Genomic DNA, 21,270 nt, shown 5'->3' on the forward strand with positions numbered 1-21,270 from the left:
GTGTTTGTTATAAGTAGAACTAGAAACATTAGCTTCAGATAGGAATGTGTGTATAATATGAAATTATATTAGTTTATGCTTTGAGTGTCATGTCTCAATATTTTCATTGAAACCATGGATTTTGAAGTAGTGCAAATTGTTAGCATGTTTGTACATGGTTCCTTGCATTTTAGATTGTAGAAGCTTCTTTGTTTTAGAATATAATTTTTTATTTTTTTTATTTATTTATTTATTTATTTTTGCCACAGAGAGTGGGAATGAAGCCAAAGAATGGAACAATTGAAGATATGCTCTTTGAATTCAGAGAGTTTAAACACAGAGTTCCTACCTATGGAGGTTTAATTCTTAATGATGATCTTACTCAAGTTCTTCTGGCACAAGTAAGAGAAGTTGTACATGCATTATTCGTTAGTATGATTTTTTTAAGTAGAAAATATATTTTATTCGTGAGAAATTTGCCCAACTTGTTTATAATTCTTTTATAGGAAAAACTTCCCCCATATATGAAACTGGTAGTCATGATGAGAAGAAATATTATGGAAATAAATTTTTAACATATTTTGTGGGCATAAAGGACTACTACAGGTTTTGAAGTGACAGCTAAGAAGACCATAAGTTATACTGCCCAATAAAGTTTTGAAGTGACAGCTAATAACACAAGATATATGTACATATACTAAGGGCTTTTCCCCCATACCAGCGAGGTAGCCAAAGTCAAAGGCATAAATCCACTCCCACCTGTTTCATCCCCACATACCCCACTCCCATTCACCACTCCTCCTGGACACAGCACATCCATAGCAAGGCTGTCTTATTTAATCAGCAATCCCCCCTCTCCATCCCCTCACACAAAAAAAAAAAAAAAAGACTGGGAGAAATCCCTTTGGGCTAAGTCAAAATATCATTCACACAAACTTCCTGATCCCACTCATCCCTTACCCACTCCCTTCCATGCATCACAGCATCATCCTTACATAACCATGCACCTCTATCTTGTCTTCTCCCTCAACAGACATTACCCTCTTTTCCAATGCCCTTTTATCCCATCCATCCATCTCATCCTTGTTTGCCCCCGCATGTTCACTCCCTCCACCTCTACCCTCCACACTTCTTTTACTAATATTTCTTCATTCATTCTCTCCATGTGCCCAAACCATCCCAATACTCTTTCATCAACGCTGTCTCCCAACTCTCCTTCCCCACTCTCCTCATCACCTCGTTTCTCACTATCCAACCTAGTAACCCCTACCATTTCATCACACACACACACACACACACACACACACACACACACACACACACACACACACACACACACTTTCAACGAACGGACGGCTTGACGAACGCTCTGAAGAAAAGTGCAGATTGTGGATACCAACGCAAAGAGAAGTGCCTTTTTGTATTTGCAGGGGGGGGGGAAATTGCTCGTGAGGCAGTAGGTAAGTAGGAAAAGAGGAGAAGGGGAGGGATTGCTGGGGAAATGGAAGGAAATGAGGATGTGGAGGACTTGGCCCAGGCAGACGGGCGTAAGGTCAACATGAAACGACCACCGGATGACGAAATGGCAAATAAAAATGTAAAGATTAGAAGTATAGAGAGGAGAAATACAGTAGAAAGTGACGAGAATATGTTCCAGGGATTTAAAGAGGGTGGGGGGGACACAACCCCCCCCCGACTGATAAGACTAGAGGAGAGAGTTGATAAGGTGATCGAGGACTTGGAACGTAAGTTAGGTAAGGTAGACTCCATCTTCCAGAGAATTGAAAGATTGGAACAACTAGAGAAGGCTAACAGAAACTTAACTGAAGAAGTAGAGGACCTAAAAAGACAGTTAGGAAATGTAAAGGAGGAGAATGAGAAATTGAAGAAGAATAGTAATGAAAACAGTGAGAAAATAGCTACAGAAGCTAAAAATTGGAGAATAACTCAAGAAGGGAATAAGGTTTCATTCACTGACATAGTCAAACAGCAATTGAAAGAACATAATGAAGACTCAGTTATTAAAGTGATGAGACAGAAGGAGAATATAGTAAGAGAATTAGCTGACAAAAAGAAATGTATAATTATATTAGGAATGGAAGAGAAACATAACCCAGATAGAACCGCAAGAATCAAGGAGGAAAATGAAAGGGTAAGCAGTTTATTAAAATTAGTCCAGGAAGATGAACCAGAAATTATAAAGGAAATTGAGGAAAAATTCAGACTCGGAAAATATAGTACAGATAAGACCAGACCAATTAAGATTAAATTCAGGTCACAAACAACGGCAGAGAAAATTCTATCCAAGACAGGGAAACTAGCAACAAATGATCAATATAAAAAGGTATGGATAAAAAGAGAAATGAATAAGGAGGAAAGAGAGGCAGAAAAGCAGAAAAGAATTGAAGCTAAGGCAAAAAACGAGGAAAGAACGGAGTCAGAGAAAGAGAGATTCTATTGGAGAGTAGTGAACATGAAAATAAAGCAGTTCGACATACTAAAGAAAAACATAAGGGAAACAGAGAACACAATGGAAGTGGCAGAAAACTAAGAGTGTCTTACACAAATATAGATGGATTGATAACAGGATTGAATGAACTGAATGATTATTTGAAAGAAAAAGAACCGGACATAATGGGAATTGTAGAAACAAAATTAAAAGGCCCACTACCACCCAACAGTGTAGGACATGATACATACAATTATTGGATTAGAAACAGAGAGAAAAAACAAGGGGGTGGAGTTATGTTCCTGACAAAGAAGGATATAAACGTGAAAGGTGTCATATATGGAAAGAATACAGTAGAGATGATTATGATAGAAGTGGAAGACCGAGATAAGAAGAGCAGAAAATTTGTGATCAATTATGTGCCTCCGAAAACAGCCTCATGGGAGGAGAGTGAACATAAAAGTATGTTAGAGGACACAAAGATAGCATTAACTAAAATAATGGAAGACGGAGGAAGAATAGTTATGATGGGCGACTTTAATTGCAAAGAAATCTGCTGGGAAGAAATGACAGTAAAGAGTGGTGATGACTCATGGGGAAATGCTCTACTTGAGATGATTACTGACCATTCAATGACACAATGGATACAAGAGAACACTAGGTATAGAAATGAAGAAGAACCATCGAGGCTAGACTTAATAATTACATCTGAACCTAGAATAGTGGACAAGATTGAATATAAAACACCAATAGGTAAAAGTGACCACATATTGATTGAACTGGAACTTAATGAAGAAAAATATATCAAAAGAAATGAACAATATAGAAAAGGAAGAATGATGTATGAAAAAACAAACTTTGATAAAATAAGAGAATTCTTCCAACAAGAAAACTGGGAAGAAATATACAAAGAAGAAACATCAGTGGAAGAGAAATGGAATATTTTGACAAAAATTTACAAAGAAGGAGTGGAAAAGTATGTCCCAAGACAAAAACAAGAAAAAGAATATGTAAAATGCTGGTACAACAAAAGTTGTAGGGAGTTAAAAGACAAAAGAGACAAAGCCTGGACCGGATGGAAAAAAGACAGAAGACCTGAAAAATGGAAAATATATACTGGTTATAGAAATGAATATGTACAAAAGTGCAGAGAGGAAAAAAGAAAATATGAAAAAGATGTTATAGAAAAGTGTAAAGATCAACCAAAACTATTCTACAGATTTGTAAACAATAAACTGAAAAACAAACAAGACTTGGAGAAATTAAGACAAGGAGGAGTTGAATACACTGAGGAAATGGAAATGGCAGAAATTATGAACAAACATTTTAAATCAGTGTTTACAAGGGAAAATATACAACCTGAAGAGATTGAGTGGAAGGAAAAAGTCCCCCCTATGGAAGAAATAGAAGTAACGAAGAATGAAATATTGACACACTTGGGTAATTTTGATGTCAGAAAATCGCATGGGCCAGATGAAATAGCAAACTGGATTCTGAAAGAATGTAGGAATGAACTGGCAGACAAAATACATAGCATAATAAGCAGTTCCTTAAAAGAAGGAAAAGTTCCAGAAGATTGGAAAAAAGCAAATATAGTACCTATATATAAAGGAGGAAATAAAGAAGAACCTACCAACTATAGACCAGTCTCTCTAACAAGTACAATAGCAGAAATATGTGAAAGAATTATCAAAAGTAGATGGGTAAAATACTTGGAAAAAAACAACGTACTAAATCCAAGGCAATTTGGATTCAGACAAGGACGATCATGCGTCACCAATTTAATATGTTTCTATTCAAGACTAATAGATATAATACAAGAAAGAGATGGATGGGCTGATTGTGCATTTCTAGACCTAAAAAAAGCTTTTGACAAAGTACCACATAAGAAGCTGCTTAAGAAATTAGAATATGAAGGAGGAATACAAGGTAAATTGCTAAATTGGATGGAAGACTTTTTGCAAGAAAGAAAAATGAGAGTAGTGATAAGAGATCAGCACTCAAAATGGAATGAAGTAATAAGCGGTGTCCCGCAGGGAACAGTTCTGGCCCCAATAATGTTTGCTATATATATTAATGATATGGATGAGGGAATTGAAAGCTATATGAGCTTCTTTGCAGATGATGCAAAATTACTGAAAAGAGTGAAAACTGAAGAGGATTGTGAATCACTACAGAGAGATCTAAATAAAGTACAAGAATGGAGTAGGAAGTGGGAGATGGAGTTCAATACAAAAAAGTGTAGTATAATGGAATTTGGAAAAAGCAAAAACAGAATAACAGGATCATATAATTTGGGAGAAGAAGGAATAAAAAGAGTAGAAAATGAGAGGGACCTGGGAGTCATTGTTATGAATAATATGTCACCTGAGAAACATATAAATAAGATTTTTGGAGAAACTTATAATTTAATAAGAACAATCAAAGTGGCATTTACATACCTGGATGAAGAAATGGTGAGGAAAATCCTAATCACCCTGATAAGACCAAGATTGGAATATGCAGCAACGATATGGTCACCAAGTACAAAAAAATGTATAAAAAAACTTGAAAGAATACAAAGAGCAATTACTAAACTGGCACCAACACTCTCAAAACTATCATATGAAGAGAGACTACAAAAACTTAAACTAGAGAGACTACAAAAACTTAAACTACAGACACTAGAGCAAAGAAGAGAGAGAGGAGATTTGATAGCTATTTACAGAATCATGAAAGGCATAGAAATTACTGATAGAGAGAATCTGATAAAATGGGATGACAGAAATACAAGAGGACACGGAAAGAAAATAAAAAAAGACAACTATAGAAGAGATTTGAAAAAGAACAGCTTTCCTCACAGAGCAATAGACAGTTGGAACAAGTTAGATGAGAAAGTGGTGTGTGCAAAAACAATACATGAATTTAAAAATAGTTTAGATAAAATGAGATATGAAGACGGGACCTCACGAGCATAGCTCCCCTTCCCGTAAAATACAACTAGGTAAATACACACACACACACAACCGGGGTTCGATTCCCCGGCCGGACGGAGATAAGTTGGGTTTGTCTCCTTTCACGTGTAACCCCTGTTCACCTAGCAGTGAGTAGGTACGGGATGTTAGTCAAGGAGTTGTGACCTTGCTGTCCCGGTGTGTGGTGTGTGAGTGGTCTCAGACCTACCCAGAGATCGGCAAATAATGAGCTCTGAGCTCACTGCCGCAGGGTGGTGTCTGGCTGTCTCGACAGAGACTGCAGCAGATCCGAGGTGAACACACACACACATACATACATATCAGCCTGTCACCATATAAACAAGTGGCACCCCTGAGGACTACATTAAAAACAGGACCTCTCAACAGTGCTACAAAAACAGGATACCTAGGTTGTGTTGAATGGGACGGGGGAGTGCTCGTGGGTGCCCGAGGTAGATTGATACAGTGAAAATAGTGAGTATTGAAAGAAAATGGAAGGAAATGAAAGCAGGCCAGAACCTCTGGTGGCAGAGCAGCAAAATGAAAGGTAAATATTAGCTTAGAGACTCCAGTAGGACTGAGGAGATTATTAGAAAATAATGAAGGAAGGCCATTTTCTGGATTTAGTCAAGAAGAGGTAACATGAGAAAAAATATAGACATGAAGAAGGAAATAAGAGTTTTGAAAGATTTAGTCTTAAGGGTCGTATAACAACAAGATATATTGTATCAAAAGATTAGTGCATTAAGGAAATGCTGAAACAGATTGGGAAGTGAGTGCCCTAAAAAAAGAATTGGTTGAGATAAAATGTGAAAATGAGAAATTGAAAAACAAAGATACCAGAAATAGTATGACCATAAAGGAAGTGAAAGAACAAATGAAGGCAACGGCTGAAAAAAATTGGAGGAAGTATAGGCAAGGAAAAGATACAGTAACTCAGGGAGGAATGGAGGAAAAAAGGTCATAAAAAGGATATCTTTTAAGTAAATTGTTCAGTAACAAACCCAGGAGAATGCTAAGGAAAAGGAAAATTTGGTGAGAGATGCAGTAGACAAAAAGAAGTGTATAGTAATATTTGGGCTAAAAGAAAAAGGAACCCAGTTAGGTTCGTGAGAGACAGAGAAGAGAAAAAATTAGCAAGAGATGTTCTGAGAGTAGTACAAGATGAAGAGCAAGAATTAGAAAAGAAAATAGAGGAAGTACATAGAATGGGAAAATATGTAGGAGGAAATCGACCCCTAAAGATCAAATTAAGGTCACATAGGGCAGCGGAAAAGATACTAGCAAGAACAGGAAAGTTAGTAAATATTGAAATCTATAAAAGATTTTTTTTTTTTTTTTTTTTTTTTTTTTTTAGGAATTGTCCCTGTGGGGCTACAAGGAGAAGGATGCCTAGTCCCAATCCCTGTCCCTTTCTTCTCGCCTCTTATGATCCAAGTGGGAATACTTGGTGGCAGTATTCTTTTCCCCCACCACAGAAAAAGAATACTCAGAAATGGTACAGGACAGCAACAAGGGGTTGGGGGACAGCATAATGGAGGGACAGTTGTAGTATAAAAGTGTCATTTCTCTATGAACAGTTTTCCTCTATCATAGACAAGATAAAGATTTATGGATAAAAAGAGATATTAACCTTGAGGAAAGAGAGAGAAGACATTAAGAAGCAAAGCTAAAAAAAAAAAAAAAACGAGAAAAGACCAGAGACAGAGAAAAAGAAGTTCTTTTGGGGAGTGTTAGACATGAGACTGAGAAATTGGTATGTTCAAGAAAAGGAAATGAAAGGTACAAAAGATGGAGAGTGCAGAAAATGAAGTGGCCTATACTAATATAAACGGATTAATTTCAGAATTAAATTAACCTAATGATTACTTGTCAGAAGCAAAGCCAGAAGTAATAGGAATTGTAGAGACAAAATTAAGGGTTTCACCATCACCAAACAGTGTTGGAAATGGGTTATATAATCACTGGTTTAGAAACAGTAAAAACAGGGTGGGTTCATGTTCTTAGCTGAAATAATATTTAAATGTGACGAAAGTTACAAATGGAGGGAACAGTGTGGAAAAGATTATGATAAGAGTTGAAGATAATGACATGAAAAAGAGTGTTTGTGGTGATTTATGTGCTCCCAAAAATGGGTTCTTGGAGAGAGATTACTCTAAAATGTTAGAAGATACAAGGCTTTCATTAAATGGGGTGCTGAAAGATGGAGGAAATGTGGTATTTATGGGAGATTTTAACTGCAAAGAAATCTGTTGGGAGATGACAGTGATAGGTGGAGAGGAATTATGGGGAAATGTATTACTTGGCATGACTATGGAATGTACACTGACACAATGGGTAAAGGAAAACACCAAATATAGAAATAATGAAGAATCATTGAGACTAGAATTATTCTTTATGTCAGAACCTGAAATTGAGGATAAAATTGAATACAAGACACCAATTGAGAAGAATGACCACATATTACTTGAGCTAGAACTAGAGGAAATATATATGCAGAGAAATGAGAAATACAGAAGAGACTGGTATGTAGTAAAATGGACTTTGTGAAACTTGAGAATTTTTTCAAAAAGCGAGTTGGGAAAAATTCTACAATGAAGAGACACGAGTGGAAGAAAAATGGAAGATTCTGATAGAAACCTATAATGAAGGGATGGACAAATACATACCGAGACAAAGACAGGAAAAGGTGCATATTAAGTGCTGGTTTAAGAAAAATTCTATTTTTTTTTTTTTTTTTTTTTATTGCATAAATACATAGTAGGGATCTTGCTCTAGATGCTGGTAAAGTGTTTTTATCGTACCGCCATTTTTAAAGGGTTTAAAGGGCCTACCCTCCCTCCCCCCGGCAGCCACATGCTGCGCACGACCATTGTTTACATACATTTTGACCATATTTTACCCTATTTTTTTTGCGTTTGATACACTCATAAAGTTTTCTCTTACGTCCGGCATGCACGTGAGTATGTGGTGTGAGGAAATTCAGCCTGCACGACTGGCAGTGGCCTGAGCCTTACAAAGTAAAGGACATGTACACGTTAGCTTGACGTATTCACTAATTTGCCGTGTGAAATTCGCATATATTTTTCAGTGAAGAGATATTTGAAGATATTAGCCATGCCTAAGCTATCCAAACAAAATGCACACTTGCAGAAGATAAGAACGTCTACATTAGCAACTCAAGGGGAGAAAGAAAGAACCCCAGCATCAACTTTGTTATCACCACTAGTACTCCCTCCAGCAGCTCTCTCCCTTCCATCTACATCCACATCCTCAGCACCTGATCCTGTGTCCTCTACACCTATATCAGACAAGTTGTCTCTACGCAAACAACTGTTTGCTAACAAGTGGCTACAAGGATGCCTCCTTGTTGCAACACCTTGGGTTTAGAGTCTCAAACCTCACAGTGATGTCCCTGATGCAGCAAGAGCCTGTTCCAACACCAGAAAGGAAACCCAAGAAAAGAAAGAGAGCTGAATCCCAGCAATCAGACTACCTTGCTGGGTCATTCTAGACCAAGAACTCAAACTTTGCGACAAAGAGTGAGGTGGCGGCTTATGAGACCCTCATTTTGAGTGAATAATATCCTACCCTGTAGGAGGGTACAAAGTGCCTGAGTTACTTGAAAGATGCAAAATCATCATGAAAATACAATGGAACCTGTTTTCAATGGGTCTTAGGAGGTCCAATGTAAAATTTAGTCAAGCTAAGGGAAAAAAAAACTTTAACACTCATTTCTGAAAAATGTAAGTTTTTGATACTCAAAGTCTATCTCCCTCAATTTTCAACCGATTTTTGCATATGAGGTCTCTATTAACCCATTCCATACGGTGCCGCACACGTAGGCGTCATGGGGAGCGAGTGTATTCGCGAGGCTGCCATATCGGCGTCTTGACTATATTTATTGTAGTCGACCCTCCATAATGACATTCTTTCTAATTCTTTTGTAATCGCATTTTCTATGGTTATCAAAATTCACGGGTGAAGAGAGAACGATCGATATAAGCGGTGACTATATTTTATGATGCGAGTATTATTACGACACGTCGTACGGCTGGCATTGGTTGCTGCCACCGAGATCTAAGTCCATGACGCCTACGTGTGCGGCACCGTATGGAAGGGGTTAATAGCTAGATAAATGACAAAAAATAAAATAGTTTTTTTTTGCATATGTTAAATAATTTTTTTTTGATAACGTGTCAGTCAAAATTTTGCTTTTTTTTCGATAATTTTTTTTTCCTCTGCGTTAAACAAAGATATTAAAAAAATCTTTCTATTTTGTTTTTTTATATATGTAGAAGATTCTTTTGCTGTAAAATGAAAGACATCGAATAAAAATTGTAAGAGGAGATAGGATTTGAAAGAAGCCCAAAAATAGGGTATTTTTTACGTTTTTTATTAAAAAATAAAAAACTACTCGTCAGATCTGAATAAAACTCATGCTGTGAAGGTTTCCTCAGACCTAGATATCACACAGAAAAAATCAGCAAGATCCTTCAGAAAAAAAGATTTTGGGCGAGGGGTCCCCTTAACAGAAGGTGCAGTGAGGCGAAAGAAATAAGCTTGGAAAGGATGGAGAAAAGAGAAAAATCCTAGAAAGTGGCAAATTTATATCAATGAAAGGAATGAATATGTAAAAATATGCAGGGAAGAAAAAAGACATAATAGAAAAATGTAAGGATCAACCAAAACTATTCTATAGATATGTGAATGGCAAATTGAAAAACAAGCAAGAAATAGAGAAACTACACCAAGGGAACATGGAATACACAGAAGATATAGAAATGGCTGAGGTCATGAGTAAACATTTCAAATCTGTTTTCACTAGAGAAAATGTATAGCATTGGGATGAAGGGTGGAAAGTGAGATCCTCCCATGGGGGAAATAACAACTCAAACAGAAATAATGGACCAAATAATAAACATTGATGTCAGGAAATTGCATATCCTGGATGGAATTGCAGACTGGACACTAAAGGAGTGTAAAGAAGAAATGGCAAGTAAAATATATTTAAGATGCTCACTTAAAGAAGGAAAAATACCAGAAGACTGGAAAAAGGCCAACATCGTACCAATATATAAAGGAGGAAACGAGGAAGACCCAACAAATTACAGACTGGTTTCCCTTATAAGTACCGTAGCCAAAATTTGGGAAAATGCCATCAAAAATAGATGGACAAAATATCTAGAAGAGAACAACATATTAAAACTGAGACAGTTTGGATTCAGACAGGGAAGATCATGTGCCATAAATCTAATCTGTTTCTACACAAGACTATTAGATATAATACAGGAAAGGGACGTATGGGCTGATTGTGTTTTCCTAGACCTACAAAAATGTTTTGATAAAGTGCCACATAGAAAACTATTAAGAAAACTGAAAACCATAGGAGGGGTACAAGGTAAACTATTGGAATGGATAGAGGATTTCTTGCATGGAAGAAAAATGAGAGTAGTGCTCACAGAGAAGAGGTGATTAGTGGAATTCCATAGGGATCAGTACTAGCTCCAATAATGTTTGCTACTTATGTGAATGACATGGACGAGGGTGTGGACAGTCATACGAGCTTTTTTGCTGATGACGCAAAGTTGTTGAGAAAACCGAGTACTGAAATAGACTGTGAGTCACTGTAGAGATCTTAACAAACTTTTGGAAGTGGACTTTGACATTAAGAAATGTAGTACAGTGGAATTTGGAAAAGTAAATCAGGATATTAGGACAATATAAAATCTGTGAAAAGGAAGTAAAGTGGAATTTGAAAAAGACCTTGGAGTAGTCATCACAAAGGACATGACCCCTGATAAACAGATAAACAAAATTGTCAGAGAAACCCACAAGTTCCTGAGAGCAATAAAGGTGGCATTTATTTACTTGGATGAAGAAATGTTGAAGAAAATATTAGTCACATTGATAAGGCCAAGACTGGAGTACACAGCAACAGTATGGTCACCCAGTACCAAAAAGAATATAAGGAAAATTGAAAGAATCAGAAGAGGAACTACAAAGATGACCCCCACACTTTCAGAACTGTCATAAAAAGAGAGATTGTCAAAACTAGAGTTACCGACCCCAGAACAAAGAAGAGGAAGAAGAGAGTTGTTGACCATCTATAGAATCATGAGAGGTATAGAAGTCCTTGGTAGAGAAGACTTACTAAATTGGGATATGAGAAATGCAAGGGGACATGGAAGGAAGCTCGAAAAAGACAGTTATAGAAGAGACCTGAAAAAGAATAGCTTTCCCCACAGAGTGGTGGATGTATGGAACAAACTGGACAAAGAGATAGTGTGTGTAAAAACCATACACAAATTAATTTTTTTCCAACTTAAGAATCAAAAGTAAATTTAAATTACACACTTATTTTACTCTTTTTTATATCTTATTTTACAATTGATAATTTGGGATTTCCAGTGAATGGGAAGCTTGGCGGTGGAGGAAGCATATTTTGTTTCGACACATCATGTCAACACCAATGTTGTAAATCCTCACTTGAGAGAGAATAGCCACCATCAGATAAACTTGCACTCTCATCTGATGTATCCAAGCATCTAATTGAAGCTTCATATTCATTCTCATTTTCTGAGCTTGATATCTGAACATATTTATATGTAAAAAAAAAGTGTATGTGTTCAAAAGCAATGAGTCTGCTTCCTTTGACTGATACCTTATCAATAACAAATGTATCTCAAGGTGGAAAAGACACAGCTACCAGATGTGTGATTCACTAAGTATACTCGTTGACTGCCAAAAAGGGCCCTAATTCAACAATTATACTCGTCTGTGTCTGTTCTTGAAACATTGTTTGGATGAGTCTACTTGTCATACTCTGAAAGAAAGAAAAGAAAAAATCTTGTTCAAGGATTGTGACTTCCTTTTATGGGGTTGTGGGCTTGCAACAGTTATTAATATTATTGCACAAGCCTTTTTGTGGAAAACAATCTTTACATATGTTTTTAATTGCTAATATTAAGTATTTCTTCATTTTGGGGATTGGCAGTGAGAGTAAAACTTTGACTACTACTGTGTTAGTTACTATTTCAAATTGCAACCTGTCACTCACACTACTACAAGGAATAATTTATTAGTTGGAAAAAATCCACTCGTATAAGAGTTGACATTCTTCTTCATATAAATTAACTTGATGTATAACTTATTGATATTCTTTCAGGGGTTCTGGCATAGAGCATCTTGGGGCTTTCCCAAAGGCAAGATCAATGTGGATGAGGAAGCTCACAAGTGCGCAATACGAGAAGTAAGCCTGAGCAAGTTGAAGCAGAAAAATATTAGTTAACTAGTATTGTTATAACACAGTTGTTGTATCTTGTTATATTTGTATATTTCAACATTCCTTACCTTTTTTCAATTCTTTGCTCTTAGGTTCTTGAAGAAACTGGGTTTGATATCTCTTCAATAATTGATCCAAATATTTACTTAGAAACTACAATTGGTGAACAGTTTGTTCGCCTCTACATCATTCCCGGGGTCCCTACACATACACAATTCTGTCCAAGGACCAAAGGAGAGATCAAACAGCTGAAGTGGTTTCCAATACACCAGTTGCCAGCACACAAAAATGACAGGAATTTTCGGAAATTGTATGGTTCTGCAAACATGTTTTATATGGTCATGCCATTTGTCAAGTAAGTCTGCTCTGTTGTTTTTGTATTTTCTTGTGAATATTTTATATTCCCTGTGGAAGAAAGCAAGGGAACTAGGGACCCTCTCTTTTATTTTGACTCAGCCACCCCCCTTGAAAGGGGGAAAGTGAGGTGGGGGCTGTCAACAGTACAGTGTGATAGGCTGCAATTAATTACTTGCTTGACATGTTTGAATTGTGGTTTTACCAAGTTGGACTCAACTTTTGGTCATCTGTCTAAATTTACCTATTAATACTTTGACTCGATCAGACCTCTACGGGAGTGGTTAGCCAATAGAGTCAAAACCCAGATTACTGGAGGAGTGGGAGCAGCATCAGCAGCAGGAAGAGAAGGTCGCAGGCGACATCGCAGTAACACCACCTCTGAGTCTCAGCATCAGACAGTAAGTGTTTTAGAAAATCTCAAACAGCAGCAAGGAAACAGTTGCAAGTGTTTAACCTCTTCACTCTGGGGCACATCGCTCGTTAGGCAGCATTAGCTGCCCGACGTGCGATGTTGCCTCATAATAATCGCATTATAAAAAATAAAGTTAGTGCTCAATCGTTCGTTCTCTTTCACCCGTGTATTTTGATAACCATAGAAAATTGATGAAGCCAGTTTAGAGGGAACGGAAATTACGTAGGTACGACTACAATAAATATAATCAAGGTGGCGACGTTGGCATCACCGAGTACCCACTTGCTCCTCATGCCGCCTACGTAGGCATCACCGTATGGAAGTGGTTAATAAATACATCAATTGATTAGGGATTCTTGCTTGAGGGAGAATTTATTGTCTTACTTTGTGTTCTTCAAATGGGTTCCTCACATCCAAGGGTGAGTAGTCTGACACAGTAGGGTATAAAAAGATTAAGTCTTGCTATTTTGTTCCTTACTGTCATAGTGCTGTCTCTTAAGTGGTTAGGGGCTCTTTCTCATATTCTAAATAGTTGGGCCACTCATGTTGGTTTGGGGTGTGTGTGATTGTTCTATGAGTGATTGATATTGAATGTTGTTTATAAGCAGAGGAACTTGCATTTGAAAACAGAGGTTTTATACACAGGAGGAAATGGCAAATTATGAACGCCAGAAAGCTCGTGACTGTTCTCCACGCAAGAAAGACAAAGGAAAATCAAAGAAGACCTTGTTTACAGGCAAGTGTTACATTGGTCTTGTTTAGAATATGCAGTGCATGTGTCATCTTCATGTCCACTGCGATACTTTTTCAAGTCAATAGGTTAAGTGGTAAAATTTAGATTTATGGGCATGTGTACATAATGGACACCATATTTATTTATCTTTTGTATAATTATTTTTTGCCAGATCAAAATGAGGAACACCAAAAGTTCACTTTCAAGAACCGTAGTAGTAAAGGGCGTAGTAGCAGCAATAATGGCAATGGAAACTCTGCAACGTCTGGGAGACAGGAACTCCAGTATATTAATAATGGTGGTGGTGGAGGTATGCTAGCTAATGGTGGAGGTAGTGTGAGTGTCCCCAAAGGCATGAAAAGTTGCCAAGGACAGAATAATTCGGGGTTCATGAGGTCATACTCATGGCAGAACTTCCGTGTGAACAAGAAGGCAGTGAATGATGCCCTGGATGAAGTGTGGAGAGGGTTAGCGCTCTGATGATCTCAAATGTCATCATTCAAATGGACCTTGGTCATCAGGCTTGACAGAAAATTTTATTGCTTGGGCCTTGGAAATATATTGAAGGTATTGTGGTGGTGAAGCATAGAAGATGGTCCTGTGATGTTCAGAGGATCTTTCTTTCTTCTATTTCTTTTCTTTTTCTTTTCTTTGCTAAAATTGAGAAAATGTTTACTTCATTGGCTGGACCTGACACTTGAGCTTGGTGCACGAATGCATAATATCCAAGTTTGAAGTAAAATGTGTCGGAATACAGAATCCTGGTGGTTCACTGCTATTTTTTTTTCCATTTTCTTTTTTCTTCTTTTTTTTCTTATAATTCTAGGTTAATGTGATGAGGCACAACAGTATTACAGTGATCTGAGAAATAAAGATCATTGATGTGTGCTGTGATTACAAGCAAAGAAAATCACCAGGGCATTCTAATTATCAGACAGTGTAATTTGGAAACCTGATAATTGGAGTGAGACAGAAAATGTTAATAAGGTCATCATGATGAAGGAATTCGGTGTCTGTAAGTACAAGATTAATATTATTTTGAATGATAGATTGAAGAGCTTTATGTTTAAAAAATGTAGAATATATTGTACTGTAACTGTGTTAAGATTGGATTGGTACAAGATGTGATCTCCTCGGTACAAGAAAGCAGAAGTCCACATAATGAAGAGAACTTTTTTATGGTTTTGCAGAAATTGCTGTAATATGTTTAAAAGCTTTAGCAAAAGAATATACAGTATTAGGCTTGGGCCAGATGAATTACCCATGCCAGGATGAAAAGCTTACACAACTATGCCAGACATTTCCAATTGGTGTATGTGTACATTATGATAATAGTAATCCGTCTTTCTTTTCCATTAATGACATATGCAGACATGTGTATAATTTAGTGCAAATTAGTTTCTTTCCAATATGGTGAAAGTGGAAATATTACTCAGCGGTGTTTGTAGTGGTGGCAATCACTTGGGTATCAACAGAAAAATGGGCTGATATTTTTATTAATTTTTTGCTTCCACTTAGTACAAACTGGTCACTAGGATTGTCATGTGACAACAGCATTTATTCAGGTTAAATTGGACAAAGACAAGTTTAAGTGAGCCATGAAGAGTTGCAAAGTGTGATATAATGTGGTAGCTATGATAGATATGACGAGGTTGTATAAGGCAAAGGTAGGTTGCAAGAGACAGATCACGTAGAAAAGGAAAATGTTAAGTAAGACTTCACCACAGTAGTATATGTGACAGAAATAGGCCATTGATTACAGAAGTGGATTTTGGATGGCAGGGAAAACCTCTAAAAGTTAATGGTGCTAATGAAAGCTTTTTGCCATTAAATGATGCTGTATACTCAGCATAACTGGTATAAAAAAAACCAAGGGTCAGTTGAAAGGAACTCCACTGGACTGGAGAGGAAGCAGCTACCCAAGAAACCTTTAGTGTGAAGAGGCATCATTGTGCAAAATTATGGCCATGTAGAAGAGTAGGTCACACCTTTGACTTTACAGTAATGAAAGATATGATTGTAGATCAGATAAATATTAAATCTGGGTAAGGATGAATTGGAAATGTAGATTTTCAGCATTATGTTTATTTATTGATACTGTCTATACATAAAGTGTATTTAGCTGAACCAGCTTGGCCAGGTTTAGGGTATATAAAGTACAGATCTGGATGAATGTCTCACTATTCAGTAAAAGTAGGAAATGGAAGAAGATTCCTAAGGTGTCTGATGACTTTTATATTGCAGAAGTGACCAATTCAAGAAAATGTATCCATATCATGTATATTATTTGGTTTAATGAAAGTCAAAGTGAGGCTTGTTATCTGCATACAGATTGGTCCAAGGTTCATTGAAGCATCTGGTGTAGCTGTTACCAAGCATTTGTTGCTTGGGAGAGGCACTTTGCCTGCAAGGGAAAGAGTCTTTTATATTGTCGTAACAAAATCATAGAGTATAAGTTCCTGAAAAGACATGTCATAAAAGCCTACCTTGAAAGGAAAAACTGATCACAAATATTCATATATGCATTAGTGTTGGTAAAAAGTGGTTGCTTCTTTGCTGACTGGCAAAGGAAGATTCCAGAAAGAAGCAGAGTTTTGGTGTAAGTACAGAAATATTACTGGACTTTAAAAGCTCATGAGGAAGTCCAAGGTTTAGCTAAGGGAGGTGTGGGGACAAATGTTTTAAGGCATAGTAAATCTTTGTCACTTGAAATACATATGTACAAGGTCTTGGAAGACCCAAACTGCAAAATTGTGACCAGTGACCTATATTTTAAGATTATTATTATAATTATTATTATTATTGATATTATTATTGTCAAATTATTATTGATATTATTTTTATCATGAACCAATGATAGATACCTGCAAGTTCCTTCAAGATGGATGTCATATTAAATCATTCCCTGCTGCCAATCTTCAGAACTTGTCAACACCCTCACATCCATCTGGAGGTGCAGCCCCAAGGGGTTGATGCTTAGTCCCCATACCAAGCCCAAGATATCTTTGTCAACTTCAACTGTATTTTCTCCACCTTTTCATGTAAGGAGACCAGGCATCTGGTGATTACTCCCCTCCTACAATGACCAACGATGTAGATGTCCCACATTAATACAACAAACAAAAGGCCATATTTTCTTCCTAGAGGAATCTATGGGGAGGTCTGAGGATCATTGCCACCCACTGTGGGGCTGCTGGTTTCTAGTGAGTGAAACTTGAGGCAACAATTATTATTATTATTATTGCTATAATTAGGTGCAATATTATCCTTAAGGATAATTGTTTGCAACGAAATATGAAAAGAAAAATCAAATTAGTAAATGACCAGAAAATGCGGTTGTTGAATGAGAGGATTCCTTGTGTCTCAAGAAAAAGGCTCAATCCTCCAAATAAAGGTGAACAGATGAGCTGTTATCAAGCTTATCTTGTTTAGTGCATACTTCTTTGATATTAAAGATATTGATATTCAAAAACAATAGCTTCTGCTGTTTTAGACAAGTGAAAAAACTTCAAGTTTATGGAGATCATGAAAAGTCATATGGAACTATTTTGTAAACAGAAAAGTCGTAATACAAGTACAGGTTGTCTCAAAACTTACTATAAATTTTGAAAAATATAGGAAATTACAAAAAAAAAGTCTATTACATGATATATGTGTAATCAAAATAGGTCTATTTCAAAATAGATAACTGTAAAAATATTGTTTAAAATTTAATTATGAAGGGACGGAGAGGGGGGGTCGCTGATTTAATAAAGTGGCCTTGCTGTGGATGTGCTGTGTCTTGCGACACTGCTTCTGACCCAGGGCAGTGGGTGAGATGCAGGGATGACCCACCATCCAGGAGGAGCCAAGATAAGAGGGAGGGAAGGGGGATGGATGGGATAGGAGAATGTGGGGATGGAATGGGTGGGAGTGGTTTTTATGCCTTTATATTTTGGCTATCTCCCTTGTAAAGAGTGAATAAGCCTTTGGTATATATGTGTATGTAAAATTTGATTACAAGTTTTTATGTTTCTACATCAATGTCCCTACAGATTTCAAAACAATCTGTTGCTTCTCTGCATGCACATTTAAGGATATTGGAGGTATCTTCAGAACAGCCTCTCTTATGCTTTTCCAAAGATCAACTGCATTTCAGTTTCTTCTACAATATATTTTAGATTTAATACTCCCATGCAGAATTTTTTTTTAGGAGCCGGTCTTCTGATTTAATACACTTGATGGTGCATATGTAGAAACTTGTAATTAAAGTTCAAAGTAATCATTTTTTCAGATATTTTTAAATAGACCTATTTTATTTACGTATGCCTGTTTCAGAAGTGTTGCTTTTGAACCGGCAGTAGGTAGGTGGGGATGACTCTTCATCCATGAGGAGCTAAGAGGAAAGGGAAACAATGGGTGATGGGAGTGGAATAGGCGGGAGTGGGTACATGCATTGGCTGGCTACCACCCTAATAAAGGGGAAAGAAACCCTTGATATATAGTATTGTGTCATGAGGGAGTTTTTGTGATTCCACATATTTTTCAAAATACTGACTCTTCAGACAACCTGTACATTATATTTTATATTGAGTAATGGATATAAAATCCTTAAATATTGCATAAAGATAGAAGATGTTTGAATTACAATATGTGTATTATGGCACACATGAGTACCTAGACTAAAATTGAGGTACAGATAATTTTTTATTTATCATTATTATTATTTTCATAATTATTATTTTTTCCCTCTCCAGCCTAGCTTTTGCCTGCAAAGTGAGGTGGCTAGGCACAAGAGAGGAACATCCTCACCTTTTTCACATCATACTTGCCCCTTTCACTCCTTCCAACATGAATTGTTTGATATATATATATATATATATATATATATATATATATATATATATATACACACACACATATATATATATATATATATATATATATATATATATATATATGCAAAGTAGACCACTTGGAAAAAAAGAAACTAAGTAGAATGCTTTCGTATATTACATCTTCAGCGCAAAAAGTAGATAGCTGGGCAGAAATACATGGTTTATATATACATGAAGAAGGAACAAGGATAGTTTACATGAGTTCCTTCTCCATGTATATATAGACTATGTATTTATGTTCAACTATGCACTTTTTGCACTGAAGATGTAATACTGTATACAAAAGCGCTCTGCTTTGTTATTTTCTTTTTTCAAGTGGTCTACTTTGCATAAGTGAACACATGTACCTGTATTCTTATTAGCATATATATGTGTGTATATATATATATATATATATATATATATGTATATATATATATATGTATATATGTATATATGTATATATACATGTATATGTATATCTATATGTATATATATATATGTATATATATATGTATATATATATATATATATATATATATATATATGTATATATGTATGTATGTATATATATATGTATATATATATATATATATATATATATATATATGTCTATATATATATATATATATATATATATATATATATATATATATATATATATGTATATATATATATATATTTTTTCATAATGCAAAAAAGTGTACTGCCTTACAGTGACAGTGATTCTTTTTTGGTTTAAATTTCGTATGATAGATCTTTCACAAAAACCCATTTTGTAATAGCACTCAGTCCTACATCATGTCACATTAACCCTTTCACTGCGCAGAGTTTGTTTTCCTCAGTAAAATTTTGGGATAAAAAAGAAATTATAAGTTGCAAAAAGCAGTGAAAGAGTTAACCCCTTTCCATAGAATCTGGTACACTTTTACTCTCACCCTGGATGTTTTGTTCTGTCTTTTTCAAGTCGCTTCATTCTAGCCTCTCAGTAATTTCTATCTCAACCTAAACATTTGGCCCCTTGTGTGTCCAAAATTGTTTAAAGTTACAAGATATTAATAAAAAAAAAATTATATTTGACTATACAAAAGTGTGCCAAGGTGGTACATTGAGCTTAAGTTGATTTATGTAGAAGGAAGGGTCTGCTGTGATTCCCCATATCTGCCACTTGCAGGGAAGGGGAAAAGGTAATACCTATGGTCACAGCACGGTACCATCTGGCTGGAGCTCCTCAGCTCACTTTATATGTAACTAAAGTAACATAAGAAAAAAATCTATGATCTAATTTGATATTTTTTGTATGTATGTTTTTATTGCCATTTTATGTACTTTCTGCCTTTGTTTTTCATCCATAATCTATATGAATGGGTCATATTGAATATCTGTTCAGCAGTAATGATCATTGTTTACTTGAACATCTGATTGTCTACTACCACTGATGGGTTCCTCTCACTTTGTGTTTAACTTCTCAACATTTACTACATCTACCCTAAGATCCTGGAGCTCATCAACCCTTTATTTCCATCCCCCTCTGGTATATATGTACCAAAGGCCCTTCACCTTTATAAGGGAGGATGGTGAACTAATGGTTACTTGAAAGTCGTGATCTTATGAGACAGATGTCAAGGAGAATTGTCTCCCTGCTGCCCATTTTCAGAACACATCAACACACTTTCCCCCATGTAGAGATGCAGCCATGAGGGGGGAGACATTTAATCTCCCGACTGGGTCCAAGATATGTCATCTTCAGTTATATTTTCTTCACCTTTTGACATATGGAAGGCTGGCAACTGATCTCTTCCTACTACTACAAGCTGGTGATGTAGAAATTTTCCTACACTAATAAAACACAGACATTAGTTCAACATGTCTTTGCAGAGGTCTGTGGGAGGGGATCTGAGGGCCATTGCCAGCCACTGTGGAGCTGCAGGTTTCCAATTAGTGAAACCAAAGGCAACAGTTTATTGTTGTTGGTATTAGGGGGTAGGGTTGTCAAATTGTGTGTGTGCATGGACGTGCGTGCATGTATGTGTGTGCATGTTTCTTTTTACCTAGTTATAATTACCCAAATGTATTTTCCTAGTGTTAGTACCTAAGTTGAGAGCTGTGCTCATGGGGTCCTACATCTTTGACTTCACTTATCAAACTTTGCCTTAGATTGATTTATGTTGTACTGGATTTTATTTTCATAAAATTTATTCCACAAGTCCACAGATGTGGAAAGCTGCACTCCCTAATGTCTTTG

At 36.3% G+C, this 21,270-nt stretch overlaps 1 protein-coding gene across 1 annotated transcript in view; it reads left to right on the forward strand.

Moving 5' to 3' along the window:
- DCP2 (decapping mRNA 2) overlaps window positions 1–17,073 on the forward strand; it is a 24,155-nt gene extending 7,082 nt beyond the window's left edge. The window contains exons 5-10 of the mRNA XM_076210568.1: window positions 249–380; window positions 12,551–12,634; window positions 12,760–13,022; window positions 13,290–13,422; window positions 14,082–14,172; window positions 14,342–17,073. Of these exons, the coding sequence (XP_076066683.1) occupies window positions 249–380; window positions 12,551–12,634; window positions 12,760–13,022; window positions 13,290–13,422; window positions 14,082–14,172; window positions 14,342–14,649 (1,011 nt within the window). The 3' untranslated portion in view covers window positions 14,650–17,073. The remainder of the gene's footprint in view (window positions 1–248; window positions 381–12,550; window positions 12,635–12,759; window positions 13,023–13,289; window positions 13,423–14,081; window positions 14,173–14,341) is intronic.
- Window positions 17,074–21,270: the final 4,197 nt, after the last annotated feature.

The sequence above is a fragment of the Oratosquilla oratoria genome, chromosome 27, assembly GCF_046742065.1.
Source record: "Oratosquilla oratoria isolate Oo_2021 chromosome 27, ASM4674206v1, whole genome shotgun sequence".
Lineage (NCBI taxonomy): Eukaryota > Metazoa > Arthropoda > Malacostraca > Stomatopoda > Squillidae > Oratosquilla > Oratosquilla oratoria.